This window comes from Nicotiana tabacum, chromosome 17 (assembly GCF_000715075.1).
Source record: "Nicotiana tabacum cultivar K326 chromosome 17, ASM71507v2, whole genome shotgun sequence".
Taxonomy (NCBI): domain Eukaryota; kingdom Viridiplantae; phylum Streptophyta; class Magnoliopsida; order Solanales; family Solanaceae; genus Nicotiana; species Nicotiana tabacum.
Genome location: NC_134096.1, coordinates 90,545,506 through 90,562,219, shown reverse-complemented (window position 1 = coordinate 90,562,219; position 16,714 = coordinate 90,545,506). Strand labels below are relative to the sequence as shown.

Here is a 16,714-nt window from a genome sequence, read left to right as displayed (position 1 = left end):
TAAAAGCTCTATTTATGTATTATTCAAACAGACTATGTATTTATTTTATTTTCGCTTTGTATACTCTATTCTTAGAAGCTCATGATTTGTACTACCAGTTCTTGGGGAGATGTATTGGTTTTAGATATTTTCTTTTAATTAATTTCATTGGAATTGGATAGATGGAAATTGGCTTACCTAATGGGTTGGGTTAGTGGGATTTTGGGTCGTGACAAGGTGGGGTCGTGACAAGTTGGTATCACCAACAAGTCCTAAAACCTCATACGAACTTAGTTGAACCCTTAAATTACATCCAACAACACTAAAAATACGAATCACACATAGATTCAAGCCTAATGAACTTTGAAACTTCCAATTTCTACAAACGATGTCGGAACCTATCAAATCACGTCCGATTGACCTCAAATTTTGCACACAAGTCATAAACGACATAACGAAGCTATAAACGTTTCAGAACTGGGTTCCGACCACGATATCAAAAAGTCAACCCTCGGTCAAACTTCCCAAAAATTCAACTTTTGCCATTTCAAGTCCAATTCCACTACGGACCTCCAAATAATTTTTTGGACACGCTACTAAGTCCAAAATCACCATACAGAGCTATTGGAATCATCAAAATTTAAATTCGAGGTCGTTTACACTTAAGTCCACATCCGATCAACTTTTCTAACTTAAATTTTTAATTATGAGACTAAGTGTCTCATTTTACTCCGAATTCCTTCCGGACCCGAACCAACTAACCCGGTAAGTCATAAAAAAATTATAAAATATAAATTGAGCAGTAAATGGGGAAATGAGGTTGTAATACTCAGAACGACTGGTCGGGTCGTTACAATTTAAGACCAAACAGTGTCAGGTATGGGTAATGGTTATAATAGACCAGGAGAAGCTGCTAGGTCAGCCTTGTTCTTTTGACACACATCACAACCTTGTACATAAGCTTTAACATTTTTCCCGAGGTCTTTCTAATAAAATAGTGTCTGCAGTCTTTTGAGAGTAGCTTCCACTCCTGAGTGACCTCCATGTAAGGTGTTGTGCCAGTGGGAAATGATAGTTTGTCTAATGGATCCCTTGTCTACCACAAGTTTACCTTTCCTTCTTAGCTACATATGAGACCAAGTGTACTGAGGGTGTTTGGTGGAGTCTGCCTATAACTCCTCAATTAGCTTATTCACCTCTGGATCCTGATCCCAACTGTCAATAATGGACTGCAGCATTTCAGAAGTTTTAGGAAAGACTACCATGGCTAATAGTTCAGCACCAGTGATTCTGGAGATTGCATCAGCCACCTTGTTTTTAGCTCCTTTCTTGTATTCTATGATGTAATCAAAAGGCATGAGTTTAGTTAGACACCTCAGTTGAGTATTAGTGTGAATTTTTTGCTCCATCAGAAACTTCAAGGCTCTTTGATCAGTCCTAATAATGAATCTTTGGCCTAGTAAGTATTGATACCACTTCATTACTACATGACCAATATCATGGAGTTCTCTGTCATAGATAGACATAAGAGTTTTCTTGTGAGATAAAGCCTTGCTAATGAAAGCAATGGGGTGACCATGCTGCATAAGTATTGCTCCAATGCCATACCCACTAGCATCAGTCTCAACCACCAAAGTTTTAGTGAAGTCAGGTAAAGCTAAAACAGGAGCTTGAGTTAATGCTTTCTTAAGCTCATTAAAAGCCTTAGTAGATTCTGGTGACCATTTGAAGCCTTCTTTCTTTAAGAGATCAGTCAGTGGTCGGCTGATGATGCCAAAACTTTTAATGAACCTTTTGTAATAGCCTGCTAATCCCAAGAACCCTCTCAACTGTTTAAGGGTAGTAGGAATGGGCCAATTCTATATAGCCATGATCTTCTAAGGGTCTGTAGAGACACCTTCAACAGTAATGAAATACCCCAGGTATTCAATCCTTTGAACTCCAAAAGAACACTTGCTTCTCTTAGCAAATAACTTATGCCTCCTCATTTCTTCAAACACCAGTTATAAATGTTGTAGATGATGTTGTATACACTTGTTGTATATCAAGATCATCAAAGAAAACCAGAACAAACTTCTTCAAGAACTGATGGAATACAGAATTCATAAGACCTTGGAAGGTAGCTGGTGTATTAGATAAGCCAAAGGTCATAACAAGGTACTCATAATGCCCTGGATAAGTCCTAAAAGCTGTTTTAGGAATTTCATCAACAACCATTCTTAACCGATGATAACCTGATCTGAGATCTATCTTAGAAAAAACCACTGAACCTCCCAATTCATCCAACAGATCTTCCACAATAGGAATTGGGAATTTGTTCTTGATAGTCTGTTTGTTTAGATCCCTGTAGTGTACACACAACCTCCAAGTACCATCCTTCTTACCTACCAAAACTACAGGAGAAGCAAAGGGACTGCTACTAGGTTGAATTATGCCTTGATCTAACATTTATTTCACCAGACCTTCAATAATATCCTTCTTTACTGCAGGATATCTGTAAGATTTTTTGTTTATAGGTTCTGTTCCATTTTGAAGGATAATTTGGTAATCAAATATCCCTTCAGATGGTGGTAATCCAGTAGGTTCAACAAACAAATCCTTATACTTTTCTAGCAATGCTATCAAATCAGGATTACTGCTACAATTTTCACTACTAGTCTCCAAAGAATACCACTGCATACTCCTATCTTCTATGCATGGAATAACCCGAATCATTGCAAGTTGAGGTTGATTACCTGACAACTTAGCTATCTTCCCAGCATTGGCAGACTTGATTTAATTTCCAGCACCTTTGAGAACATGCTTTCTTCCCTTGTAGAAGAACTCCATAGTAAGCTTTTTGAAATTTATCTAGATATCTCCAAAATTAACCATCCATTCCATACCTAATACCACATCATAGTTTGCCATAGGTAATAACATGAAATTGGCTTCAAACTCAGCACCCTACAGTAGCCAAGACAATCTGCAAGCCCTATTTACCTCTATGACACTACCACTTGCAGCAACCACTACTTAAGAGCAGGTAGTTATTACATAACACCTTAGCCATTTCACTAGTTCAGAATTGATGAAGTTGTGTGTACTCCCGGTATGTATGAGAATGTGCAAAGGTTTCTTGGCATTATAGATCCATTCAATGCATGAACTGAAATCTCCATATGTTCTGTTTGTTCAGCCAATTCCACTATCTGTTCAGAATCTTCAGAACTCTCCGCATCTTCAAAGTGCTCAGTACTCGGCAGTTCCTCAACTTCTAATGCATATACCTGCTTAAGGTTCTTGCATTTGTGGTCAGGTACATATTTCTCATTGCAGAAATAGCACATTCCTTTGGCCCTTTTTTCATTGGCTTCCTCAACACTTAGCCTTCTTATGTTAAATCCTCCACTAGATTTTGGTTGTGGATCCTACTTGGGAGCAGGTAAGGCCAGTAATGGCTTGTTCTGGAATCTTTGATCCACATTCCTTTTAAAATTGGTAGTTTGAGGTGGAGGTAATGATATTCTTTGTACGATCTCCTTCGACTGAGCATCTATGTAGGCTTCTTGCATCCTGGCTGCCTTGAATGCTTGATCAAGTGATCTGGGATTAGTCATTTTCACAGCTATATTAAGCTGCTCCTTTAGTCCTCCTATGAAATAGCTGATTGTATTTTCCTGTGACAAGTTCACCCTTGTAAGACGCCTTTCAAAAGCTGTCTAATAATCCCTCACATTATAAGTTTGAACAATCGTTTTCAATTCCTCCATAGGATCATCATAATTCTCCCCAAATTTTTCAGTCAAAGCCATAACATACTCAGTCCACGTAGGTGGTTAAGTGTAACTCCTATACTTCATAAAGGCCTGATGTCACTCTATAACTTCACCTTCTAAATGCAGAGAAGCTACCATAACTCTTTCCTCAGCTGGTACTCAATCGATTTGAAAAATCTGTTCTGCCTTGAACAACCATGATCTCAAATCATTTCCAAAAAATCTAGGTAATGAAATCTGAGTATATTTGGAATACTGCCTACCATCTGTTTGATTTCCTTCCTCCTCAACATGATACTTCTCAGATGAATCATTGCTGTTAGATCTAGATTTAGATCCACTAGGGTCAATTGCTTCATCTTCATTTCTTTTCGTAGAGTTCAACATTTATTCCTTTAATTCACCTACTGCCTGATTCAAGCCCTTCAAATGAGAAACTTCACCAGCTAAAGATCATACTGTTGAAATCAACTGCTGCATCAATTCTCTGAGATCACCCAATTTTGCCATAAAATTTTCAACAGATTTACCCCCTTTCGTCATTTTTTATATCCAAGAATCAACTGCTCTGATACCAATGATATTCAAATGCAGGGATTAAGAGTAATCTGAGGTTTGAGTATAGCCACTAGGAGCTGAAACAGAAAAAGCTCGAAGATCGACTATGGCGACGAAGAAGAATGGAGGAAGAGAGAAGAGAAAAGAAAGAGACTGTTATTGGAAGAGCTGTAATTCTTATTATGATTTCCAAAAATGTAATACAATCCCTATATGTAATAAATTGAACTGTAATGAGAGATTCTCTTTAACAACTTCTCAACTAACTCAACTAACTCTAACTAACTTTTGGCTCCTAACTAACTTTCGGAATTGACCACTAACCACCCTAACTGTCACACTTCTTTATTAAAACCAGCTCATTTATACTAATTGTATCACTAGTTACAATTTGTATAACAGGTGGTCAATCGTTGGAGAAGGATCTTAGTGATAACAATAAACAGTCATATATACCGATTGCCGGCTGAAGCCATTGAACTTCTGTAATTTTACTCACAACTTGATTGACTGTAGTGCGGTGACAACAATAGTAATTATGTGTTTTCACACAAAAATTGTGGTTAAATATTTTGTTGATGATGTCTCTCTGCACAAGTTGTGATGGGATGCACCAGATACCTTAACCCTTAATTTGATGTCTGGAATCGAGCTTACAAAAGAAAAAAAAATCCTTGCTAAGAAATTTTCTTTTCTTTAATGGGCTTTATGCGGCACAAATTTAAATTAGTTGGTTTAGTAAATACCAAATGGTTATACGGAAAAACAAATTGTGATATAGACCGTATTTTCTTTATACAGTTTTGTTATTTAGGTTTGATGTGGAATATTACTAAATTAATTTTAGGTTTATTTTGTCAATCTTTTTAATTTTTAAATATTATTTTGAATTATTTTATGATAGATGACTCATTTAATTGAGAAGTCGATGGTCAGAATTGATTGGTGTGTGGACGGAAACTTTCACAAGGTAATAAGCTTTACTTTATGAGATAACATTTTTGTATAACCTTTTCCTCATTCCTCCTCTTATTTTCACACAATAAATATTTTTTAGATCTTGAAAGCCAACATTCAAGATGATTTTAGGTATGCAATTCTGTTTTTTCACTTTAAGTTACTATCTAATCCATATGCGTTCTTCTTTATTTTGCTCTTTGGAAGCCAGCAATTCAAGACATAGTTCTATAGTTCTAATAGTAAGTTTTTACTACTAATTTGCTTTATTTTATGTCCTTCGAATCTCTCTTTTGCAGCCATGTGCATATGTTTAATAAAGTGAATTTCACCTAATTGAAAGTTACATAGCAGAATCCAGAATGACTGATGCTCATATGTTGCACAAAATTCTATAATATTCACTATACTTTATATTTTCATTAGAGTACCATCACCTTCAAGTAGCATAATGTCACGATCTGAAATTCCCATCTTCGGGATCGTGATGGCACCTAACATTTCACTTGTTAGGCAAGCCAACGTTAGAATATAATTAGCCATTTAACACAAAAATTAAATTAATTAATAACAAGAAAACAAATGCGAAAATAAAGTCTGAAATAAAGTAAATAATCCATAATAATCGCGATATCTAAATACCATCCCAGAACTGGAGTCACAAGTGCACGAGCTTCTAGAATAATACAAATAAAGGTCTGAATAAAATTCAAGTTGTTTGAAATATAATACACAGCTGAGATAATATAGAAGGGGACTTCAGAACTGCGAATGTTGTGTAGTTATACCTCAAGTCTCCACTGGTAGCTGTATCCGGGCAAATCTACAGTACGCCACTGGGACAAACTCCGAAATTCGCACAAGAAGTGCAAAGTATAGTATCAGTATAACCGACCCTATGTACAAGTAAGTGCCGAGCCTAACCTCGACGAAGTAGTGACGAGGCTAAGGCAAGTCACATACATTAACTTGTACACAATAATAATAGTAACAACAATAATAGAAATACAACAGGTGTCTCTTTTCAACAGTTGAAGCCAACTCGGCAGTCATAACCAATTATTATTTCAATCAGTTTCCGTTGCGGCGTGCAACCCTTTCACGACCCAAACCAACCCTGTCGTGATGGCGCTTATCGTGGAACTCGGCAAGCCGACTCGTTTCCAAAAACAAACCGATACTTTCATTTCAAAGAAAATTTCAAGACTATTTAACATAAAAACCTTCGTAAAGGAGTTCAAATCAAAACAAAAGTGCGAAAAAGAAAAGCCCGACATCGGGGTGTCATCATGAGCATCTACTATAATTTTTCTGATAATATCGAGACTAACATTGTCTGAAAAATAGCTAAATACAACTAAAGAAAGATAAGAGGGAAAAGAGCAGGGCTGCGATCGTCGGGAAACTAACTTGCTATCCCCGAGAAAAATAAAAATCTGCAACCGGAATAGTCAACAGCCGCTACCGTATCCAAATACACTTGGATCTGCACACAGGGTATAGTGAGTAACGTGAGTACCCCAACTCAGTAAGTAATAACAGTAAATAAAGACTGAGTAGTAGTGACGAGCAACAAAGCATATAAAGTTCATATTATGAAATCTAGGTAAAATACAACATGCTTTAAGAATCAGTGTTTGAATCAAAGCATCTCGTTTAAACTAAGTTCCAGTAAAAATCATTTAAAGATATTTTTCAACAGTTTCAAACAGAGGCTCAATGCAAAGGTGAGCAAAAATGATGAAATCATAAACAGCCCCTCGGGCAAAACATCACTCATATGCAGCCCCTCGGGCAAACCTCACAGTCACTCGTATACAACCAAACAGGCATACCTCACAATCACTCGTAAACAGCCCCTCGGGCATACCTCACCATCACTCATGCCTCCCAGTCACTTAACACTCGACACTCGCACGCAGTAGGTACCTGCGATCACTGGGGGTATGTACAGACTCCAGAGGGGCTCCTTCAGCCCAAGGGCTATATCAAGCCAAATCATGGCATAAATCACTCAGGCCCTCGGCCTATATCAAACATGATGCGGCGTGCAGCACGATCCCGTAAATATCCTCACAAATCAGGCCTTTGGCCTTACTCAGTCATAAACCTCTCAAGCCACTCGGGCTCTCGGTAAAAATAGGGTGCTCAGCCCAAAACAACATTTATATGCATCAAAACAGAGTAATAAAATCGAGTTATACAGTAAACAGGTATAACCATGACTGATTATAGATTTTCAATCGAAAACAGTGAGAGGATAGTAAAAAAAGGTCCCTAAGGGTCCAATCAGTACTGGCACAAGGCCCAAACATGGCATTCCCCCCAATTTACAGAAACTCATTTTTAAAACTCATAAGTATCATATAATTTCAACAAAATATGCAACTTTACAGTTGCTACGGGATAGACCAAGTCACAATCCCCAATGTTGCACGACCACACGCCCGTCACCTAGCATGTGCATCACCTCAAAATAGTAAAATGATACGAAATTCGGGATTTCATACCCTTAGGACTAGATTTGCAATCGTAACTTACCTCAAACCGGTCAAATATCTACCCCGCGATGCTCTTGCCTCTCGACTCGGCCTCCAAATGCTCCGAATCTATTCACAATCAGTACAATACCATTAATATATGCTAATGGAATGAATTTCACAAGAAAAACTATCAAATTAGACCAAAAACCCGAAATCGGCTCAAACCCGGCCCCCGGGCCCACGTCTCGAAATTTGACAAAATTTACAAAATTAGAAAGCACATTCACTCACGAGTCTATACATATGAAATTTATCAAAATCCAACATCATTTGGTCCCTCAAATCCTTAAATTAAACTCTCAAAAATCCCAAGCCCTAACCCCTCATTTTCATTCCTAATTTATTACACAATGGGAAATCACCATATATACGAGTATTAAGATCAAGCAACTTACCTCACTAAAAGCCCTTGAATCACCCTTCAAATATCACTCCAAAAGCTCCAAATATCGACTTGAAAATGGTGGAAACGAACCAAAATTCGCGAAGTGTTCTATTTATGGTTTCTACCCAGGTCTTTGCACCTGCGGCCAAATATATGCATCTGCGATGTCGCACCTGCGGAATTTCCATTGCAGGTGTTGAACTCACTCAGGATCCCAGGTTCCGCATCTGCGGTCAACCTGTCGCACCTGCGCATGACTCTCCGCATCTGCGAAGCCAGCCATCTTCCTCTCTTCCGCATCTGCGCCCCAGGTCTCGCACCTGCGGGATCGAAGATGTGATAGCCTTCTCGCACTTGCGCATCCTGCCTAGCCCAGCACTGCCCGCACTTGCGAACTCCCACGCATGCCTGCGAGCTCGCACCTGTGTTTCCTCCTTTCGCAGGTGCGAAAATACCAGTAGCAGCAGCTTCAGCTGCATTTTACAACTTCAAACAATCCGTTAACCACCCGGAATCACCCCGAGGCCCACAGGACCTCAACCAAAAATACCAACAAGTCATATATCAACATACAAACTCAGTTGAACTTTCGAATCACTCAAAATAACATCAAATCACCAAATCAACCTCGGATTCAAGCCTAAGAACTTCTAAACTTCCAAATTCGACAACCGATGCCGAAACTAACCAAACCACGTCCGAATGACCTCAAATTTTGCACACACATTACAAATGACACTACGAACCTACTCCAACTTCCTGAATTCTATTCCGACCCTGATATCAAATTTTCCACTTCTGACCAAAATCGCTAAATTTCCAACTTTCGCCAATTCAAGCCTAATTCTACTACGGACCTCCAAATCACATTTCGGGCACACTCCTAAGTCCAAAATCACCTAACGGAGCTAACAAGACCATAAAATTCAAATCCGAGATCGTTTATACATAGGTCAACATCCAATTGACTTTTTCAACTTAAGTTTCTACTTTAGAGACTAAGTGTCTCAAACCACTCCGAAACCATTCCAGACTCGAACCAACTAACCCGATATATCATAAAATAGCTATAAAACACAAATGGAAGCAGACATGGGGCAAACAGGGCTATAACTCTCGAAATGATCGGCCGGGTCGTTACATCCTCCCTCTCTTAAATAATCGTTTGTCCTCAAACGGGTCTAGAAGCATATCTAGAGTCTCGAATAGGCGTGGATATCTGCTCCGCATCTCTCGCTCGGTCTCCCAGGTGGCCTCCTCCACCGACTACCCTTTCCACTGCACCTTCACCAAAGCTATGTACTTTGACCTCAACTTTCGCACCTGCCGATCCAAAATGGCCACCGGCTCCACATCATAAGTCATATCTGCCTCCAACTGAACCGTGCTAAAGTCTAAAACATGGGACGGATCGCCAACATACTTCCGTAGCATGGAAACATGAAACATTGGATGCACACTTGACAAGCTGGGTGGCAAGGCAAGCTTATAAGCCACCTCCCCTATCCTCTGAAGCACCTCAAAAGGCCCAATGAACTGGGAGCTCAACTTTCCCCTCTTCCCAAACCTCATAACACCCTTCATGGGTGATACCTTCAGCAAAACCTTCTCCCCAACCATGAAAGACACATCACAAACCTTCCTGTCTGTGTAGCTCTTCTACCTAGACTGCGCCGTGCGAAGCCGCTCCTGAATCAATTTCACCTTATCTAATGCATCCTAGACCAAGTCTGTACCCAAGAGCCTAGCCTCACCCGGCTTAAACCTTCCAACCGGAGATCTACACCTCCTCCCATATAAAGCCTCGTACGGAGCCATCTGAATACTCGACTGATAACTGTTGTTATATGCAAACTCCGCGAGTGGTAGAAACGGGTCCCATGAACCCCCAAAGTCAATGACACAAGCGCGCAGCATGTCCTCCAATATCTGAATAGTGCGCTTGGACTGCCCGTCCATCTGAGGATGAAAAGTTATGCTCAACGCAACCTGAGTACCCAACGCTCGCTGCACGGCCCTCCAAAACTACGATGTAAACTAGGTGCCCCTATCTGAAATGATGGAAACTGGGACACCATGCAGGCGAACAATTGCTCGGATGTAAATCTCAGCCAACCGCTCTGAAGTGTAAGTAGTACCAACTGGAATGAAGTGCGCGGACTTGGTTAAACGATCCACAATCACCCAAATAGCATCGAACTTCCTCGAAGTCCGTAGGAGCCCAACTACAAAGTCCATGGTGATCCGCTCCCACTTCCACTCTGGGATCTCTAATCTCTGAAGCAAGCCACCCAGTCTCTGATGTTCATACTTAACCTGCTGACAGTGGAGATACCGAGCCACAAACCCAACAATATCCTTCTTCATCCGCCTCCACCAATAGTGTTGTCTCAAATCCTGATACATCTTCACGGCACCCGGATGGATGGAATACCACGATTTATGGGCCTCCTCAAGAATCAACTACCGAAGCCCATCTACATTAGGCATACATATCCGGCCCTGCATCCTCAACACGCTATCATCACCAATAGTCACTTCCTTAGTATCACCTCTCTGCACCCTATCCTGAAGAACTAGTAAGTGGGGGTCATCATACTGACGCTCCCTGATACGGTCGTAAAGAGAAGACCTAGATACCACGCAAGCCAATACCCGACTAGGCTCCAAAATATCCAATCTCACAAGCTGGCCCGCTAAGGCCTGAACATCCAATGCCAAAGGTCTTTCTGCTGCTAGAAGATCTGCTAAACTCCCCAAACTCCCTGATCGGCGACTCAAAGCATCGGCTCCACATTGGCCTTCCCTGGATGGTACAGAATAGTGATATCATAGTCCTTAAGAAGCTCCAACAATCTCCGCTGATGCAAATTAAGATCCTTCTTCTTAAACAGATGCTGCAGAGTCTGGTGATCAATATAAATCTCATAATGAATCCCATACAAATAATGACGCCAAATCTTCAAGGCATGAACAATGGCTGCTAACTCAAGATCATGGACAAGGTAGTTCTTCTCATGGGTATTCAACTGGCACGAGGCGTAGGTAATTACCCTACCCTCCTACACCAAAACACAACCAATGCATATCCTCGAGGCATCACAATACACGGTGTAAGAACCTGAAGCTGATGGCAAAACCAACACTGGAGTTGTGGTCAAGGTAGTCTTGAGCTTCTGAAAGCTCTCCTCACACTCGTCTGACCACCTGAATGGAGCACCATTTGGGTCAATTTGGTCAAAGGCGAAGCAATAGATGAAATCCCTCCCCCCCACAAAGCGACGGTAGTAACCTGCCAAACCAAGAAAGCTCCTAATCTATGTGGCTGATGACGGTCTAGGCCAACTCTACACCGCCTCTATCTTGTTCGAATCCACCTGAATACCCTCACTGGATACCACATGTCCCAAGAATGCTACTGAGCTGAGCCAAAACTCATAATTGGAGAACTTTGCATAAAGTTTATCCTCCTTCAATCTTTGTAGTACAATCCTCAAATGTGGAGCGTGCTCCCCCTCGTTATGAGAGTACACCTGGAAGTCATCAATGAATACAACAATGAATGAGTCCAAATAGGGCTGGAATACACTGTTCATCAAATGCATGAACTTTGTTGGGGCATTGGTCAGCCCAAAAGACATCACTAAGAAATCGTAATGGCCATATCGGGTCCTGAAATGTGTCTTAAGAATATCCGAATCCCGAATTTTTAGCTGGTGATAACCGGACCTCAAATCAATCTTAGAGAACACCCTCGCTCCTTGAAGATGGTCAAATAAATCATCAATATGAGGCAAAGGATACTTGTTCTTGGTTGTGACCTTGTTCAACTGCCTGTAATCAATACACATTCTCATGGAACAATCCTTCTTCTTCATAAATAGAACCGGTGCACCCCAAGGTGACACACTAGGCTGAATAAATCCTTTGTTAAGGAGTTCCTGAAGTTGTTCTTTTAATTCCTTCAACTCCGCCGGTTCCATACAATACGGTGGAATAGAAATGGGCTGAGTGCCCAGCACCAAATCAATACCAAAGTCAATATCCCTATCAGGTGGCATGCCCGACAGGTCTGCAGGAAACACATCCGGAAAATCACGTACCACCGGAACAGAATCAATGGCAGGAGTCTCTGCACTAACATCCCTCACAAATGCCAAATAAGATAGGAAACCCTTCTCAACCATACGTTGAGCCTTCAAATATGAAATCACCCTACTAGGTATATAATCTATAAAACCACTCCATTCAATCCTCGGAAATCCTGGCATCGCCAACGTCACGGCCTTTGCGTGACAATCTAGAACAGCATGACATGGAGATAACCACATCAAAGTCAACCATACTGAGCAGCAAAAGGTCCACTTAGGTCTCCAGACCCCCAATAGTCACCACACATGACCGATATACGCGGTCCACAATAATAGTATCGCCCACATGAGTAGATACATGAACAGATGAAACTAAAGACTCACGGGGCATATCCAGAAAATGGGAGAAATACGAGAAAACATATGAATACGTGGAACCAAGGTCAAATAATGCGGAGGCATCTTTGTGACAAACTGAGACAATACCTGTAATCACAGCATCTGAAGCAATAGCATCTGGTCTGGCAGGGAGGGAGGGCATAGAAACGGTCCTGACCACCCCCTGATCTGCCTCCCCCTTTAGGGCGACCCCTAGCTGACTGACCTCTACCCCGAGCTGATTGGGCGGGTGGTGAAGTAACTGATGCTGAAGTCGAAGGCTGACTCCTCTTGTGAGATAGACCTCCATGACAACGAGGAAACTGCCTCCACATATGCCTAAACTCCTCACACTCAAAGCAACTCCCTGGTGCTGGTGGCGGGAACTGAAGGGAACCCCTAGCACCGAGATAACTGGTAGAAAGACCTGGCATAGAGGAGCCTTGAACTGGTGGAGCACGGGACGAACTTTGAGCTGGAAGGGCACCGAGTGATGAGTGGCCCCGATGAGAACTGTGAGAACCATGGCTAGATGATGCACCACGGTGAAATGGCTGAGCTGACGGAGCCTGTCTGAAATGACGACCTCTACCATGCTGGAACTGATCCCCCAAAAGGAGCACCGCTGAATCCACTATGACCACGAGGCCTCTTGGCCTCCCTCTCAACCCTCTCCTGACCACGAACCATCTCAATCTGCCAAACAATGTCGAAAACCTCATCAAAAGTAGCACTAGAGACTCTCTCTGTTTATAAGCAACCAAAGCTAAAAATCGAGGCCATCTATAAACCTCTTGATCCTCTCTCGGCCTATGGAAACCAACCCGATCGCATGACCGGCCAACTTGGAGAACCGCATCTCATACTGTTGTCATAGACATATCACCTTGACAAAGTTGCTCAAACTGTCTGCGCAGCTCCTCTCTCCGGGACTGAGGCACGAACTTCTCCAAAAAGGCCACGAAGAACTGCTGCCAAGTAAGGGGTGTTGCGCCAACAGGCCTATGCTTCTCGTAAGTCTCGCACCATCTGAGTGCAGCCCTGAAAAACTGAAAAGTAGTGAATGAGACCCCAGAAGTCTCTAGAATACCAGCTGTACGGAGTATCCTCTAACACCTGTCCAAGAAATCCTGAGCATCCTCTCTCTCTCTCTGTGTGCCACTGAAAGGTGGCGGCTGGAGTCTCCCAAACCTCTCTAACCTATGCTGATCATCCTCAGGCATAGCAGGAACCACATAATCCAGAGCAGCTACAATCGGCTGGGCTGGTGGTGCCTTCGGTGTCTGGAGTCCCTGAACAACCTACTCGGGTGTGCGAGCGACGGGAGTCTAAGTGCCTCCCCAGGCCTGAGAAGTGATTGTGGCCGTCGAGATAGAGACCGCCTGAGCAAGGTCAGTACACGCTGTCAGAATCTGAGCTAGGGCCTCTTGGAGGCCTGGAATCACAATAGGTATAGGTGGTGCCTGAGATGGTGCATCAACAACTGGAACCTGGTCCTGATCTGGGACAACTACTGGATCTGCAAGTACTGCCCCAGTTGCTGTACGGGTTGCACCTCTACCCCTACCACAGCCTCGGCCTCTCGCGGACCTAGTTGGTGGCACTGGTGGCTGGCCCTCCTGAGCGGTAGCGCGAGTCCTTACCATTTGTGAGAAAATGAAACAACAGATGTTTAGTTATTAGAATCAACAGATTCGCACGACAAGAATTCAAGAATGTGGAATTTTTCCTAAAGGTTCTGCAGCCTCTCGAAGATAAGTACAGATGTCTCCGTACCGATCCACAAGACTCTACTAAACACGCTCATGACTCGTGAGACCTATGTAACCTAGGCTCTGATACCAACTTGTCACGACCCAAACTAACCTTGTCTTGATGGTGCCTATCGTGGAACTAGGAAAACCGATACTTTCATTTCAAAGAAAATTTCAAGACTATTTAACATAAAAACCTTCGTAAAGGAGTTCAAATCAAAACAAAAGTGCTGAAAAGAAAAGCCCGACATCGGGGTGTCACTAGTCATGAGCATCTACTACAATTTGTCTGACAATATCGAGACTAACATGGTCTGGAAAATAGCTAAATAGAACTAAAGAAAGATAAGAGGGAGAAGAGCAGGGATGTGATCGCCGGGCAGCTACCTTGCTATCCCCGAGAAAAAAGAAATGTGCAACTGGAATAGTCAACAACCGCTATCGTATCCAAATACACCTGGATCTGCACGCAAGGTGCAGGGAGTAACGTGAGTACGCCAACTCAGTAAGTAACAATAGTAAATAAAGACTGAGCAGTAGTGACGAGCAACAAAGCATATAAAGTTCATATCATGAAATCTCGGTAAATTACAACATGCTTTAAAAATCAGTGTTTGAATCAAATTATCTCGTTTAAACCTAGTTCCAGTAAAAATCATTTAAAGATATTTTTCAACAGTTTCAAACATAGGCTCAATGAACAGGTGAGCAAAAATGATAAAATCATAAGTAGCCCCTCAGGCAAAACATCACTCATATACAGCCCCTCGGGCAAACCTCACAGTCACATGTATACAGCCCACCGGGCATACCTCACAATCACTCGTAAACAGCCCCTCGGGCATACCTCACCATCACCCATGCCTCCCAGTCACTCAGCACTCGACACTCGCACTCAGTAGGTACCTGCACTCACTGGGGTGTGTGTACAGACTCCGGAGGGGCTTCTTCAGCCCAAACGCTATATCAAGCCAAATCATGGCATAAATCACTCAGGCCCTCGGCCTATATCAAACATGATGCGGCATGCAACCTGATCCCATAAATTTCCTCACAAATCAGGCCCTTGGCCTCACTCAGTCATAAACTTCTCAAGCTACTCGGGCTCTCAGTGAAAACATGGTGCTCAGCCCAAAACAACATTTATATGCATCAAATCAGAGTAATAAAATTGAGTTATACAGTAAACAGGTATAACCATGACTGAGTATAGATTTTCAATCGAAAACAATGAGAGGATAGTAAGAAAAAGGCCCCTAAGGGTCCAAATAGCACTGGCACAAGGCCCAAACATGGCATTCCGCCCAATTTACAGAAACTCATTTCTAAAACTCATAAGTATCATATAATTTCAAAAACAATATGCAACTTTACAGTTGCTACGGGACAGACCAAGTCACAATCCCCAATGGTGCACGGCCACACGCCCGTCACCTAGCATGTACGTCACTTCAAAATAGTAAAATGATACAAAATTCGGGGTTTCATACCCTCAGGACTAGATTTACAATCGTTACTTACCTCAAACCGGTCAAATATCTATCCCGTGATGCTCTTGCCTCTTGACTCGGCCTCCAAATGCTGCGAATCTATTTACAATCAGTACAATACTATCAATATACGCTAATGGAATGAATTCCACAAGAAAAACTATCAAATTAGACCAAAAACTCGAAATCGGTTCAAACCCGGCACCCGGGCTCATGTCTCGAAATCCGACAAAATTTACAAAACTAGAAATTCCATTCACTCACTAGTCCATACATACAAAATTTATCAAAATCCGACATCATTTGGTCCCTCAAATCCTTAAATTAAACTCTCCAAAATCCCAAGCCCTAACCCCTCATTTTCACCCCTATTTTCCACTAATTACATGATTACACAACGGAAAATCACCATATATACGAGTATTAGAGCTCAAGCAACTTACCTCACTGAAAGCCCTTGAATCACCCTTCAAACATCACTCCAAAAGCTCCAAAAACCGACTTGAAAATGGTGTAAATGAACCAAAATTCGCGAAGTGTTCTATTTATGGTTTCTGCCCAGGTCTTCGCACTTACGGCCAAATATGCGCATCTGCGATGCTGCACCTGCAGAATTTCCATCGTAGGTGCGGAACTCACTTAGGATACCAGGTTCCGCATCTGCGGCCAACCTGTCGCACATGCGCTTACGCACCTGCGCGTGACACTCCGCATCTGCGAAGCCAGCCATCTTCCTCCCTTCCGCATCTGCGCCCCAGGTCTCGCACCTGCGGGCTCGCAGATGCGATAGTCTTCTCGCACCTGCGCATCCTGCCTAGCCT

At 42.2% G+C, this 16,714-nt stretch overlaps 1 protein-coding gene across 1 annotated transcript in view; it reads left to right on the top strand.

Moving 5' to 3' along the window:
* Positions 1-4,401: 4,401 nt before the first annotated feature.
* Positions 4,402-16,714, top strand: part of LOC107811686 (cystinosin homolog) — a 113,050-nt gene continuing 100,737 nt past the window's right edge. Inside the window, exon 1 of the mRNA XM_075235700.1 lies at positions 4,402-4,465. Within this exon, the coding sequence (XP_075091801.1) occupies positions 4,402-4,465 (64 nt within the window). The remainder of the gene's footprint in view (positions 4,466-16,714) is intronic.